The sequence below is a fragment of the Sus scrofa genome, chromosome 6 (assembly GCF_000003025.6).
Source record: "Sus scrofa isolate TJ Tabasco breed Duroc chromosome 6, Sscrofa11.1, whole genome shotgun sequence".
Taxonomy (NCBI): Eukaryota; Metazoa; Chordata; class Mammalia; order Artiodactyla; family Suidae; genus Sus; species Sus scrofa.
Window position 1 is genome coordinate 55542730 of NC_010448.4, and position 14056 is coordinate 55556785.

The window sequence follows — 14056 nt, forward strand, 5'->3', positions numbered from 1 at the left end:
GTGTGTAGCAGGTGCTTGCTGCCCATTCGACGGGGTAGAGGTGGAGGATCAAGTGACAGAGTGACAGCCAGCCCCTGCTACCAGGACCTCATGGGCTTGAGAAGGAAAGGGGTGGGTCAGCAGCCCTGCCACAGCTAGACAAGTGGGGACATGCCCCCCCCCCCGAACAGGGCCACCAGCACACCCACCCTGACTCTACCCACCCCCCAGCAGCATGGAGCAGGAAACCTGTGCCCCCCAATGAAGCCACGCAACCCTCCCACTCACCACCCCTGGCCTTTGCCCATGGAAGGTTCTGGACCCAGTTCCACACCGGTGCCCAAACACCACAGCTCACACGTAGCAGCACATGGGCTCTTTAATGGTGTCCGGCACCACCTGCCACGGCTGTCCATCCTCACAATGCTGGAACTCTGGTGATGCAGACACTCCAGCCACGCGTGCAGCGAGAGAAACTGGAAGGGACTGGCTGCCCTTTTCCCAGGAAAGCAAAAGGCAAAAAAATTCCATTTCAAGAAAAGGGCATTGCAAAAAAAACAAACAAAAAAAACAACTTAGAGAAAAACCATCACAAAAGCAGTAGTGAGGACACTAAACCCAAGCGCCGCACACGCCTAAAGTCAAGTATCAGGTACAGCCACCGCGTTAAAGAAAAAACCTCAAGGGCAAGGGCACAAACTTGAAGGTGCTTTTGCGGGGTGGGATGCGGGGTCTCAAGCTTGGCCTGTAGTGCGTTGGGGGCCCGTGTGGCACAACGGTGGGTGCCCACCCACCCCGCTTATCAGGCTAAGGTGTAACAGACTGAAATATTTAACGGACTCTCTCCCCTCAACCAGCAACGCCAGCCAACTGGCTGCTCTCCACCAGCTCAGGCCAGTGATGCCCACGGCGGCGGGGGCAAGGACCCTCTCCGAGGTTTTCAGGATGCGTGGTCAGGGTCTGGCCTGGCAGGAGATGGCTGGAGCTGGGGGTGCTGTCCCTCTGTCTATCCTGGGGACGATCAGGAGGCGCTTTGGCCAAGACTTTGTGTCTCTCCGACATGGGCCCCTGCTCCACTCCCAGCACCAAGCAGAAAGTGGCCTGGATTGTGGGGTGCGTAGTCCTGGTGCACTGCAGCTCCTCCCTGCAGGCCTGGTCAGAGGACCGGGGAGGCAGGGGCTGCTCCTCCACCAGCACGTGGGGGGCCTCAGCCCCGGCTGTGCTTGGCCCCTTTGATGGGCAGCTCCAGGAGGACCCTGGTGGTTCACCGGTCCACCCGCTCCCTGGACACACCGCGGCTCAGCAGCCAGCCCACGATTTGTGTTCATCGGGTTGGGCCCCAGCAGGAGCTTGGCGGCCATGGTCTGGATCTTCAGCACCGTCATGCCCTTGACCAGCAGGCTGACCAGGGAGAGGGACAGCTCCGAGGGCGCGGCCGTCAGTAGGCACCGCCACAGGCATGTCTTTGGGAGCCAGGCACTTGGGCTTGGCTCGTGGTAGATCCAGTCCAGCGTGCCCAGCTCACACACCAGTTGGAAGCCCTCCTCCATGGCGATCCAGGGCCAGAGGGCGGCTCAGTGGTCTCCAAGTGCAGGAAGGACTTCCAGCGCTGGCGCCAGGCCAGCAGCGTCTTGCAGAGCCTTGCAGCAGTAGCTGAAGACAGTGTCGCCGGTCAGGTCGCCCGCAGCATCTGCTCCCCGGAATCCAGGGACAGGGCTGGGCCCCCCCTCCCCCCGTCATAGACCCACAGGTCCAGGTGGTCATGAGTTCACTGCGGTTCTGCCGGAAGCGCTGCGCCATGGCCAGGAGCGCTGTGTGTGTCGAAGAGGTTGCTCGCCCCACCCAGGGCTCGCTCAGCCACGGCCACGGCAGCTCTGTGCGGAGAGCAGCGCGGAGGCTGGAGGGGCAAGGCCCCCCCCGGGAGCTGCAGGAAGGGCACAGAGGGGTGTAAGGGTGGGGAAATCGCCACTCAGCCCCAGCCCCTCCCCATAGTGGGGCCCCTCAGACCCCCAGGTGTCAAAGGTCCTGGGGGGCACCGTGTCCTCATGAAAGATCAGAGCCCAGTGCTGGACATCATGGGGGCCCTGAGCACAGCCCCTTCAGGAGCCCTGATAACCCCCCAAAGACCCTCCTGCACCAACCTCCCCTTACACACCCTGTACCCCCCTCCCCCGTGGGGTTACTGCAGATATGAAATAAACCCAACGCTTAGAATTGTGCCTGGTTCAAGGCCAGCTGCTCATCACTTGCCAGTATACTAGTTTCACCTCCACTTTTTTTTTTTTTTTTTTTTTTTTGCTGCATCTGCAGCACATGGAAGTTCCTGGGTTAGGGATCCAAGCCGCAGCTATGCCAACACTGGATCCTTAACCTGCGGCGCCTTAGCCAGAACTCCCATCTCTACATTTTGCAGCTATCATTTCCTTTTTTGGTCTTTTTAGGGTGGCACCTGCTGCATATGGAAGATCCCCAGGCTAGGGTCGAATTGGCACCACAGCCGCCAGCCTATACCACAGCCATGGCAATGTGGGATCTGAGCCACATCTGCAACCTATGCTGCAGCTTGCGGCAAAAGCCGGATCCTTAACCCACTGAGGCCAGGGATCAAACCCACGTCCTCATGGGTAGTACTTGGGTTCTTAACCCCCGAGCGACAAATGGAAACTCCTACAAACATAAGTATAACTATGGTATTAATAAGAACCTGTTCAGAGTTCCTGTCATGGCTCGGTGGTTAACGAATCCGACTAGGAACCATGAGGTTGCAGATTCCATCCCTGGCATCACTCAGTGGGTTAAGGATCTGGCATTGCTGTGAACTGTGGTGTGGGTTGCAGACTCAGCTCAAATCCTGCGTTGCTGTGGCTCTGGTGTAGGCTGGCAGCTACAGCTCCAATTAGACCCCTAGCCTGGGAACCTCCATATGCCGCAGGAGTGGCCCTAGAAAAAGCAAAAAGAAAAAAAAAAATAAAGAAAAAAACTTGTTCTTACCGAGGGGGCTGGTGGGGCTGCCAAACTTCTGGAGGAACGGCCTGCAGACAGGAAGGGGAGAGGTAGGTAAGAGGTTGGGGAGGGGGTGTGGGGCAACCATGACCCCCACCCACTCCTTCCCAGAGCTGGGGGTGGCCCCTCAGACCCCTGGGTGTCAAAGGTCCCGGGGGAGCACCACGTCTTCACAGAAGTTCAGAGCCCAGTGCTGGACATCATGGGGGTCCCCAAGCATGGTTCCTGAAGGGGCCGCCTGAGCACAGCCACCTCCTTCTCCATCCCCCCATCTCCGTGGGCTGCCGTGGAATTCAGGGTGCTGCATGGTGCTGGGGGCGGGGGCGAAGGGTGCACAGAGGCTGCTGTTCAATGACCCAGCCCTGGCATCTCTGGCCAAGCTCCGGAGTAAGGGCTGAGCATCTGCTCTAAGGCCAGGACCCACGGACCTCACAGGGCACACCCCGGAGCCTCCCCTCAGCCCAGTCCCTGCAGATCAACCACGAAGGGGCCCTAAGGGCCAAAGTGACAGAAATGGGGATTGAAACCCCGCCCCCCAGCATTCTCAACTGCAGGGAGGGGGGGGGAGAGAGCCCCAGCCCCCAGCAGGACCTGAACGTGCAGGGAGGCTGCAGAAAGGAGGCCCTCTACCCCGACCCCCCCCTCGAAACAGGGACAGATTATCATCTCCGAGGAACCCCAACTCCTAGCTGGGACAGCGGGGACACGATGGCACCTATTTCAAAGAATGAGGCTGTTAGGGAGTTCCCGTTAGGGCTCAGTGGTTAACATGGGTAACGAACCCGACCAGCATCCATGAGGACGGGGGTTCGATCCCTGGCCTCGCTCAGTGGGTTAAGGATCCAGTGTTGCTGCAAGCTGACGTAGAGGTCACAGATGCGGCTCAGATCCAGCGTTGCTGTGGGCTGGCAGCTGCAGCTCCAATTAGACCCCAGCCTGGGAACATGCTGCGGGGGCTGCCCTAAGACAGGGGGGAAAAAAAAGGAAAAAAGAATGGCGTTACTGGGAAGGTTAAATTAATCCCAGGCTTAGACCTACCGCCTAGCTGAGAACAGGCTCTCTGATCTGGCTTCATTACACTCACAGCATCAGAATCTAGACACACACCATGGCATCGATCTCGGGGGCAGTCTCTTCTGAGCTCACAGAGAGGACGGCCAGGCTGATGGACTCCTGGAAGAACCCCCTGCTGACAGGAAGGGGTGAGGGAGCAGGAGGGAGGTCGGTGGGGTGCACGGCAACCACGGGACCCCCATCCTTCCCTCCCCGGAGCCGGGACCCCTCAGACCCCCAGGTGTCAAAGGTCCCGGGGGGCACTGCGTCCTCAAGGGAGATCAGAGCCCAGTGCTGGACATCACCGGGGTCCGGGGCCCTCAACCCCCGCCCCCCAACCCCTCTTGCAGGACTTAGGTACGGAGAGACGGGACCCCGAGGCGTCAGGCCAGGAAGCAGCATTTACTCGGGCCGGCCCCGGCTCAGCGGAGTCTCATCCAAAGGCTGAGCCCTGACAGCGGCGGGGCGCGGTCCCACACGCCCTCCGTTATCTCCCGTGGCACTTCGGCCCCTTTGTCCCCCTTGTAAGATAACAACATACATTCTGTACATCCCAGCAGGATGGTCTTTGTCACCAAGTTGCACGTGGACCCTGATGCTGTCAGGCTGCTGGTCACGCTGCGCTGCCTCCCCTTGGTTCTGGGAGGGCCCTCGCCGCACCCCGACAGGACAGCACAGCCTGCTAGCTCCGCCTCAGGAAGGGCCTGGACACGGTCCTCAGGGTGCTGCCCCGGCCTGGCAACGCTTCCTCTCACATCCCCTGCCCAACAGGCACCTTCCCTCCCCCGCCCTTCCCCAGAGACGCCCCCAGCCCCCCGGGACCTTGGATGCAACCCTCCCCTTCGAAGGCGAGAAACAGCACTACTCCCCACCCTCCTGGGTAGAGGCTTGGGGCTTCTCAGTCCCACGACCAACACTTCCAGGCCCAAGTAGAGCAGAGCTAGGGTTGACATGCCTGCTGGCATATACATGAGGCCCCAGAGATCCTGGCTGGAAGGTCACCCCACATGAAGGTGAGATGTTTGAGATCGGGGTGCTTACCAAGGTGGGGGATGGGGGGCGGCCCCTTGGCTGGAAGACACACCTGTGAGGCAGGAAGGGCCTGGTGAGGGTGGGGAAAGGCATTGTCTGTGGTCCAGAGAACAGCAAAATCAGGGCCCCTCAGATCCTCAGGTGTCAAAGGTCCTGGGGTGCACTGTGTCCTCAGGGGTGATCAGAGCCCAGTGCTGGTCATCACGGGAGCCCCGGGCCCTCTGCACCCAGGTCCCCAGGACACTCACCTTCAGGGACAGAGGCCAAGCTAGCAGCTCTCAGACTGGAACACAGACTCCAGCAGGAGGTACAACCGCCCACAGCCTTCCCGATGGCGACACCAAGATGTCCTCGCATCCGGCGTCACGGGTCTACATGGGGCTGTCCTCAAACCTATTCCATGGGAGTTCCTGCAGGGGAGAGGAATCCGACTAGGAGCCATGAGGTTGTGGCTTCGATCCCTGGCCTTGCTCAGTGGGTCAGGGATCTGCGATGCTGTGGCTGGGGTGTAGGCTGGCAGCTGTAGCTCCTATTTGACCCCTAGCCTGGGAACCTCCATATGCGCAGGTGTGACCCTAGAAAGAAAATAACAACCACCCCGTTACATGGCGAGAACCCAGTGAAGACTCCTCTTCCCTGGTTTTGCAGATTTCCAGCACTGACTGCTCACCCAGAGCAGTGCAAGCTAAGCTGCAAAATTCTTAGAAGAACCTCTTGGGGGAAATAAGGACGAAAGAAGCCGAAAATGCAAGCAGCCTAAGCGATGACCGGAGATCCTTAACTGCAACCATTTTTTTTTTTTTTTTTAACCAAATCAAAGGGGAAAGACATGTGGAGATGAGTTAGACTAGGAACACAAAGCAGGCAGACAGCCTCATCAACCAACGGGCGACAAACGTCCTTCCACTGGTGACCTGGCAGCAGTTAGGATAAAGCCACCGGCTTTCTAGATCGCCGACGGAAGGGAGAGACTCAGCCAGAGGGCCTCTTGCTACGTTGAAGCAGGGAGATGGGACTCCGCCACCTGCTCCTAGGCTGTGTCTCCTCGGCAGGGGCATGGCACTGCTCCAGAGGCAAGAAACGGATCCCCAAATGTCCGATTAGCCCCAAACTAAAGTTTAACAGAATTCCGATGTTCAGAGGCATCACAAAACTGACATTTGAGGGGCCGTGTCAGAATGATTCCCAAAGGCGAACAAAGGCCCCCATGTGCTTTCTCTTGAAACTGCTTCTCAGAAACAAATCAGTAATTCACTCCCACCTCTTCCTTAGCATCCCGAGACCTGCCTCTACTTCTGTCACGGCAGGTGCCCAGCAGCCCCGGGGCCACAGCCTATCAGCTCTAGCGGGTCTTGTACCGGCAAGAAACCAAGCTGGCACTCGGAGAGTTGGAGAACTCGGGTTTATGATGCTGGTGGGCTCTGAGGAGCTCCCACTCCGGAGTCTGAGCCCCAGAGATGAGTTTGACAAGGCTTTCATGGGTTAGCTCTTCTGGGCCCATGCTTGGAAGGACAGACCAGAGTAAGGACAGGCAAGGTAGCTGATGCAGAAGCAAGTTTACAGAAGTGGAGTTGTGGGGAGGGGGTAGTTACTTAGCTGGATTCTGCTTTGTCGTCTGGCCTTTATCTTAGGAGACCTCTCCCCTACATCCACCTCCCACCATGCTCTTTGAAATTCCTAAAAGGCATCAACCTTTATGATCTTCTTGGCCCAGGGGCTGATATAAGGGCGGCCCAGATGTCACCACCATGTGTAACTTGTTAGATTCTGGACTCTAGGCGTGAGGAGACAAACTTGACCCTACAGCTCCGGATACAGGGTCCAAATGAGAGGGCACGAAGAGCAGGAGCGGCCCAGCGAAAGCCACGAGCCATGATGCCCGGCTCCAGTAGTTACCCCAACTTAACCAGGAGTCAGCCAATTCGTCTCTTCACTTCGCTGTGTGTTCTTTTAAGTGTTAGGCCCTATTCTGAGTACTCCCGACCTGTGTGTGTAAACACAACATCCTTCACTGAGGAGCAGGCCAAGCGCCCCCGTCTCAGCAGGAAGTCCAATCCTCTCCTGTGCTGGAGGGCTACTTCTGCCAGAGCCCACCTGGTCCTGTAAGGCCACTAGGGCAGGGGCTACTTGTTCCTTGTCATCTGTGAATCCTGTAGATAACGGATGATCACAGGCAATGGACGCCATCCTCCCGCTCCCACCCCTGCTGAAATTCCCAGACCAACTAATAAGCGGATAACTTGTGCTGCTCTCTTGGTTCTGCCATGTGCCTCCACGGGCACCATAAGAGACTGATTACCAGGGACAGTATGTATTTGAGGAGTGACAAAGGCTAGTGTGGTGTGCAGGCCGTGTCCAGTTAGCAGGGAGCCTCTGGTAGGTGTGATTTCCGCACACAAATAAGAGGCCTGTCTGGGGTCTGCACCAAGGGATCAAGGAGGGGTCTAAGTCCTTGACATTGGTGACACTGTCACACTGCTCCTTCGCCGGCAGGTTACCCACCTGAACCACTTTCCCAAGGCTCTGAAGGCACCTCAGGGCCCTGAGAGGCATGCATACACCTATCGGCCTAGGTTCTTGGATCCAACTGGCTTTGCCTTCCCTGGCGGCACTGAGGACGCTCATCGGGACAGCAGTAGGCTGGGGCTTCTGGATGGGCAGCCAGAGCCAGCAGTCCCCGCATTCAGCACCTGGCCCAGGCCGGGGCCTTGGCTCGGAGGGCTGAGTTTCAGCCCAGTAGCTTTATCAGGGGGGCGGCGGAGGCCCCTCATGTAACTCTTCGAACTTGAAATCTATTCCCGGTAGCCAGCCGGGTAGTGGTTTCCAGGCAGCCTGGCATGAGTCAGCCCTGTTCCAGCCTGTCGCCCCTGGAGTGAGCAGCAGGGCGAGTGTTCACAGGACTGTGAGTCCCTTGATTTTGCTCGCTGACCTGGTAGGAGCAGGGATCCTAGCACACTGCCCGTCAGGAGACACACTGCACAGACAGGCAGCTGGGCTCCCTGTCCCCATCCCGAGGGGGTTACGGCACAGAGCCCCACTCCAAACACGAGGGCTATGGCAATGGCAATGGCAATTACCAACAGTCCCCGTCAGTTCAAGTTTGCATGGAGATCCTCTGGCTTCCAGGGCACAGTTCAACGAGCTTCCAGGTGTGGGCAGAGCAGGGCTCATTGTTTTCCGATGGTGGGCGCCTACATATCTTGACCTTGAGGGGGTTCTCACTGTGCCAGGCAGTGTCCCAGGCATCTGTGTCAGCGGTGGGAGCAGCCTTCTTTATTCTGGTGTGATGGAGCCACGGACACCTGCAATTTTGACCGCAGCTGGAGGAGAGCTCCTTTGTCCAGTCCTTCACCCACAGCATGTCCCCAGGCTGGTGGGGGTGGATCCAGCTGCCTAAGGGAACAGGAGCCTCTCCAGGGTCTCCCGGGTGATGCAATGGAGGACTTTCCCCACGGCCCGGAGGTGTCGGGATAGCTCCACGTCGGCTTTCTGCCTGGGATCCCCCTTCAACTTCGCTATTACAGGAGGGGGCCTTCCATACAGAGTTTCAAACGGGGTGTAGCCCGTGGATCTGGGGCAGCGCCTTGGGCTCGGAGTAAGGCTAAGGGCAGGACATCTACCCGTGGTAGCTGAGTCTCCTGGCACCACTTAGCTAGAGTGGTTTTAAGGGTCCGGTTCACGCGCTCACCTTTCCCTGAACGTTGTGGCCTATAAGCTGTACGGAGTTTCCACCCGACTCCCAGGATCTCAGTCAAGATCTGGGTGGAGTTCCCGTCATGGTGCAGTGGTTAATGAATCCCACTAGGAACCATGAGGCTGCGGATTGGATCCCTGGCCTCGCTCGGTGGGTTAAGGATCCAGCATTGCTGTGAGCATTGCTGTAGGCTGGCAGCTACAGCTCCGATTGGACCCCTAGCCTGGGAACCGCCATGTGTTGCAGGAAGCAGCCCTAGAAAAGGCAGAAAGACACATGAAGGGAAAAAAAAAAAAAAAAAAAAAAAGACCTGGGTTACTTCGGACAAGAGAGCAGGCCGGCTGTCAGATTTGATTGTAAGGCACAGCCCACAGCAGCGGATCTTCTCCCTCGGCAGAGCCTGAGCCACTGCCCAGGTGCGATCTGTTCGCGTGGGTGGGGAAGGCTTCTACCCACCCGGAACGTGTGCTTACGAGCCCCGGCAGCTGCGGACGGTCCCGGCAGCCAGGGATAGCCCTGGCAGGCCCTGACTTCAGTCAACTCCAGGTCCTCAAAGGGCATCGTCCCCATTGCTTGTACCCCGGGACTGGGCCCAGGTTTCTGACTGGCATTATTCCGGGCACACACAATTCTGCATGCACAGGGTGGGGAGTTTGGCTATAAAGTAATATCGGCTTAGCAGGCTTCCTAAGGTCTCTGTCCCTGCAGCCACCACCGCGTGCCCCCCCCCACAGGGCCCATGGATCCTCTTTGTCAGTTTAATTGGGAGAGAAGGGGGAGCAGTTCTGACACCAACAGGATCTTGGGGGATGGTTTCTGCCTCAGGGATCGACTGGCCAGCAGCCTCCTTAGCCGCCTGATCAGCCAGTCGATGTCCCCGACTGGGGGGGTCATTCTCCTCCTGATGGCTTTTGCAGTGGATGCCTGCCACCCGGGAGGACGCCTTGGTTCTTCACTGCCTTCCCTCTGGCGGCGAGCAGTCCCCTTTTCCTACAGACGGCCCCAGCAACGTGTCGCAGGGCACATGCATGCTTGGGGTCGGTGTAGATACTGGCTCTTTTCAGCACGCCTCAAATGCCTGCACTGGCGCCCACCAGCCCTGCGGGAGGGCTTCCGCCGTTAGTACCCCTCTGTCGTGGTTCCAGCATGTCCCGATCTACACTGTCCTTGGACGAAGCTGCTTCCATCCATGGATAGCTCAAGTTCTGGGTTCGAGAAGGGAAGCTCCGTCAGGTCTGGCCGACTTGATGACTTCATCTGCAGCCTCCCCGCAGGGGGTCAGGCGGGCCTGCCTCGGGAGGCAGGAAAGGGGCGGGATTCAGCATCCCCACAGTCTCAGATGTACTCGAAGGGACCCAATGGGGCAAGATCCCAGCAATCTGGGGCCAAGAGTCAATGCACGGGAATTGACCAGGATGTCCTGGTGTCCCAGGGACTACTTGGTACAGTGCTCGGACCTTTGATGAACCAAGAGTGCCCTCTGGGGGCCAGCCCACATCGAACGCTGGCCATTTGAGTTTGCACAAAGTGCAGGGCTTTCCTGGAGTCATTTTGGTCCCACAGTCTCCTGAGAAGCCCTTTTTGAAATTCTTAATCATACAGTCCAGGATTGTGGATTTGGACTTAGATGAACAGTTCAGGATTGTGGGGTTGGACTTAATTGACCCCATGGTGTCCTCCATGGGTATAATCCAAGGCCTAAACTTGCGGGACCGTTTCTGACCTTGTGGGTAATGACCCCAGGAGCATGGTTTCCGCCACTCCTGAAAACAGCCAACTTCCCACTTAGCCCTTTGTATGGTGGTGGAAGCACTTGCCTTATTGCAAAAGTCTCCAACTGAGCCGGACCTAGGGTTTCAGGGAAATACTCCTGGGCCAACTGTCATTCTTGAGCAAAGTTCAGGGGTCCTTTAACCCAATCCTCCCTATACCCCAAGCTAATGCAGCAGGAGACGGGGATGACGGCTGGTGGCAACACAGGTGTCACCAACAGAGGAACTTCCAACTGGGGCTGTCCCCAGCCTTCGGGGAAGTCTCCCTGACTCAGATCCTGGGCTTCTGTGAACTGGCAAAAGGGGCAGTCTCGTGGCCAGTTTAGCATCTGGGACAGGAGTGCCCGGAGGCCTGGGGACAAAATCAAGCTAGATATCTCCTCGAAGAATTTCTGGCCCAATCGTCAGAGGCACAGGGATCTCTGGCTTGTGGGTTTCTGAGTTAGGTCCCCCGGCCCGTGTGGCCGCCCTGTGTCGGTGTCGCAGACAAACAAGGATGGTCACCCAGCCATCCGCCTGACCACCCCCCTCTAGAGTGTAGGTGCCTCTTAGCAATTGGCCGGTTTGTATAAACCCCGAACTCGGATTGGACTCCCAGGGAGGGAAGGTACCGTCAGAGTCCGATGCAGCCGTTAAGCCCTGAGAAGTCACCACGGAACTGCAGATCAGGACCCATCCTGACTCTGTAGCCGCTAGGACATGGAGCCACAACCGCAAACCCGAAACACAAGCGAATCAGGTGGAATTCATGCTCACACGCACCCAGAGGTTATCACAGTGCCTCCTGCCGCCTGAGTCCCTAATTACTGCTCCAATCAGGTACAGCTTCCGATCAGGAGCCCGTAGGGGGTGATCAGTCCCCTCTTCTGCCCCTTGGGGCAGGACCTGAGTGGGGTTGCCCCCAGGGCCTTACCTTGTCTGGACGCCTTCCGCCGAGTCCCGTCGGGGTTGGGCTGGCCAGAAGTAAGGAACACCACTCACGAAGGAGGACCCGGGATACCATCAGGTGGCACAGTCACCTCGTTCGCTCCTTGGGCTCCCCCAACCCCCGCGCGGCCTCGCCCTGGCTCTGGTGGCTCAAGAGGCCAGAATGGTTGGAATCTCACTGGGGCCTCCAGAAATATTTCGGCAGCTGCCAGGAGCTCCATGGCGGCAGCGTATCAGCTCCAGCAGCTCTAGGAGAAACCAAGCGAGCACTAGGAGAGTTGGAGAACTCAGGTGTATTACCCCGGCAGGCTCAGAGGAGATCGCCCTCTGGAGTCTCAGCCCCCAAGAAGGGTTTCACAAAGCTTTTGTGGCCTAGCTCTTCCGGTCCGTGCTTGGCAGGACAGACCGGCGTGAGAACAGGCACGGTTGTGGCTGCAAAACTCTGTTTACAGAACCAGATGCGTGGAGAGGGTTTAGTTAGCTGGATTCTGCTTCGTCATCATGGCCAAGCATTCATTCCTGGCCTTTCTCTACCTTAGGAAACCTCTCCCTTACACTTCCACCCATAGTCTCTGTTCTACGTTGCACAAAAATGCCAGCCACGTGGAACCGAAAAACACAGGAGCGATTTCCCAAAGACAGTAGGTGTACCTAACACAGAGGTGGAAAACATGAGAAGGAAAAACTCAACGTCCCAAGCAACTCCCCAACCCCCCTGGAAACGGATAAGATGGCGGAGCCCTAAAACGTGGGCAGCAAAAATGGCGCAGCCAGGCTGCGGTGCTGACAGAGGAAGGCTCGCTCTGGCGGCCCCATTCGCATCGGCGGCAGAATTCCTCGCCTACCCCCTGGGCGCCCCCAAAGAGCCACCACCCTCTCCGACAGCCACATGTCCGCCCCGCAGGGAACAGGTTTGCCTCGGAGCGCGCGTGCCAGGCCCTCACAGGGGCCCTGACCGCGTCCACGCCAGCACGCTGCATCCCCGGGCGCACACGACACGTGCGACCCAGGTCCCAGGGCACGCCTCACCGCAAAGACACCCCCCCCCCAAACGAGCCAAAACAGCCAGACAACACTCACCAAGACCTCACTCTCCCACGCGTCTGCGGGGCCCAACACCTCCTGCTTTATAACGCGCGCCGCACGCCAGCCCGCTCCCCGGCGCCGGTCAGGGCTCCGCCCGAGGCGTCCAGCACAGACGCCGGTGTCAGAAACGGGCTTGGGTGCTTGGGGGAGGGAATAGTGCCTGTTCTCTCTAGAATCTTCCTGAACAGACGATGAAACGTTGTCCGTGGAGGCGAGGAAAAAGTGCAAGGAAATATCAGGGTCCATTCTCTTGTCATGCGCGTCAGGCAATTCTGTGAACAGCACCAGAGCGGCCTGTGGAGGGGAAGGACCCCGAGTGCGGGCGGGGCCAGAAGAGGAAGCAATTGGAACACCTGGCGCGGCAGTGGCGCGAGTGGGGGCAGGGGCGGGGCCAGTGCGGAGATTGACAAGGGAGCGTTTGGGGACCGTCACAGAGCAGAGCTGTGCTCTGAGGCTTGGCCCCTGGCTGGTCTCAGGAGCGGCAAGGCTGGGCTTGTGGGTTTGAGGAGCAGGGCGCTGGAGGTCCGGATTTGGGGCTCCCCCCTAGTTTAGGCTGTTTAAGACCTGGGGGCCTGGAGTCTCCGTATGATTGGAGATCCGAAGCATGCCTTTCAACTGACATGATCGCAAAAGTTTGGGGGTTTTTCTGGCCGCGCCTGCCGCGTGAGAAAGTTCTAGGGCTAAGGCTCCAGAGCCACAGCTGTAACCAGAGCCACAGCAGTGACAGCTCCAGAGCCTTAACTCACTGAACCACGAAGGAACTCCTAAACGTTTTTTTTTTTTTTCCCCCAAAGGTATTAAATGAAATTTCACTACTTCTAATCCACTGCCCAGAGTTGCCACTGTCAAGTTTGTGTGGAGTTTTTCCTTTACGGGCACACACACGGTATGGGTGAAAATGTTCCCGCCTCCGCCCCCCAGTTTGTCCCATAAGTAGTCTCTCCTCATCAGTGCATCGAGTCACCTCCTTCCTTCAACAGGGGTAAACTTTTCCCTTGTGTGCATAGAACACATTTGGTTTAGCGGGTTCCCTGGTCATTTGAGTTGTGTTCTTCTAGGGAGGAGAGTCCTCCATGAAGCCTGTGACCTGAAGTAGAAGAGCTCTGATGACTGCTCTTCAGAAAGTGAGACATTTTCTTCCCTAGCTCCTGCCTCACTCAGAGGAAAGCAACGTCCTCCCTGGGGCCCGCAAAGCCCAGTGTGACCTGGTCCCTCTCTGCTCTCATGGCCTGACTCTCTATCCCTTCCTCAGGCTGCATGAGCACCTTGGCCTCCCTGGTCTTTCCTGGAACCCGCCAAAGGACACCCCAGGACCTTTGCACTTGCTGTTTTAGCTGCCTGGAACCCTTTTCCACAATCAATCCTCATGACTCTCTTCCTCTCTGTTGCTTTTCTTCTGTCTTTTTAGTGCCGCATCCGGGGCATATGGAGGGTCCCAGGCTAGGGGTCAAATCGGAGCTATAGCTGCCATTAGTTGTCTTCACAGCTCTTATCTCCTAACACATCTGTT

General features: G+C 57.8%; 1 protein-coding gene across 50 annotated transcripts; it reads right to left on the bottom strand.

The window, feature by feature from the left end:
* On the bottom strand, nt 341-12853 carry LOC100620498. Of its 50 annotated transcripts, none has more exons than XR_002344754.1 (9): nt 12541-12849; nt 11447-11708; nt 5316-8387; nt 5077-5119; nt 4577-4770; nt 4090-4168; nt 3765-3943; nt 2971-3011; nt 341-1903 (listed from the first exon to the last, which is right to left on the bottom strand). XR_002344754.1 is itself a non-coding variant. In XM_021094820.1 (9 exons), exons 4-9 carry the CDS (start codon nt 5422-5424, stop codon nt 1501-1503), a joined length of 870 nt encoding a protein of 289 aa, XP_020950479.1. In that variant the 5' UTR covers nt 5425-5477; nt 7570-8387; nt 11447-11708; nt 12541-12845; the 3' UTR covers nt 341-1500. The 50 variants fall into 50 exon arrangements, 19 of the variants coding, with proteins under 19 accessions (XP_020950479.1, XP_020950480.1, XP_020950482.1 ...); XR_002344752.1 differs by having other exon boundaries at nt 4577-5119; nt 5316-5477; nt 7570-8369; nt 12541-12838; XR_002344762.1 differs by having other exon boundaries at nt 5077-5137; nt 5316-5477; nt 12541-12828.

Bases quoted from the DNA above. Each gene is read 5' to 3' on its own strand.
- LOC100620498 (XM_021094815.1), bottom strand. From the start codon at position 4,437: ATGCTGCTTCCTGGCCTGACGCCTCGGGGTCCCGTCTCTCCGTACCTA. The intron at 3,012-3,764 runs GTTCGTTACCCA...TCCTGTCTGCAG, and splicing joins TCCTCATGGATGCTGGTCGG to GCCGTTCCTCCAGAAGTTTG. The intron at 1,904-2,970 runs GTAAGAACAAGT...CCCTTCCTGCAG, and splicing joins CAGCCCCACCAGCCCCCTCG to CTCCCGGGGGGGGCCTTGCC.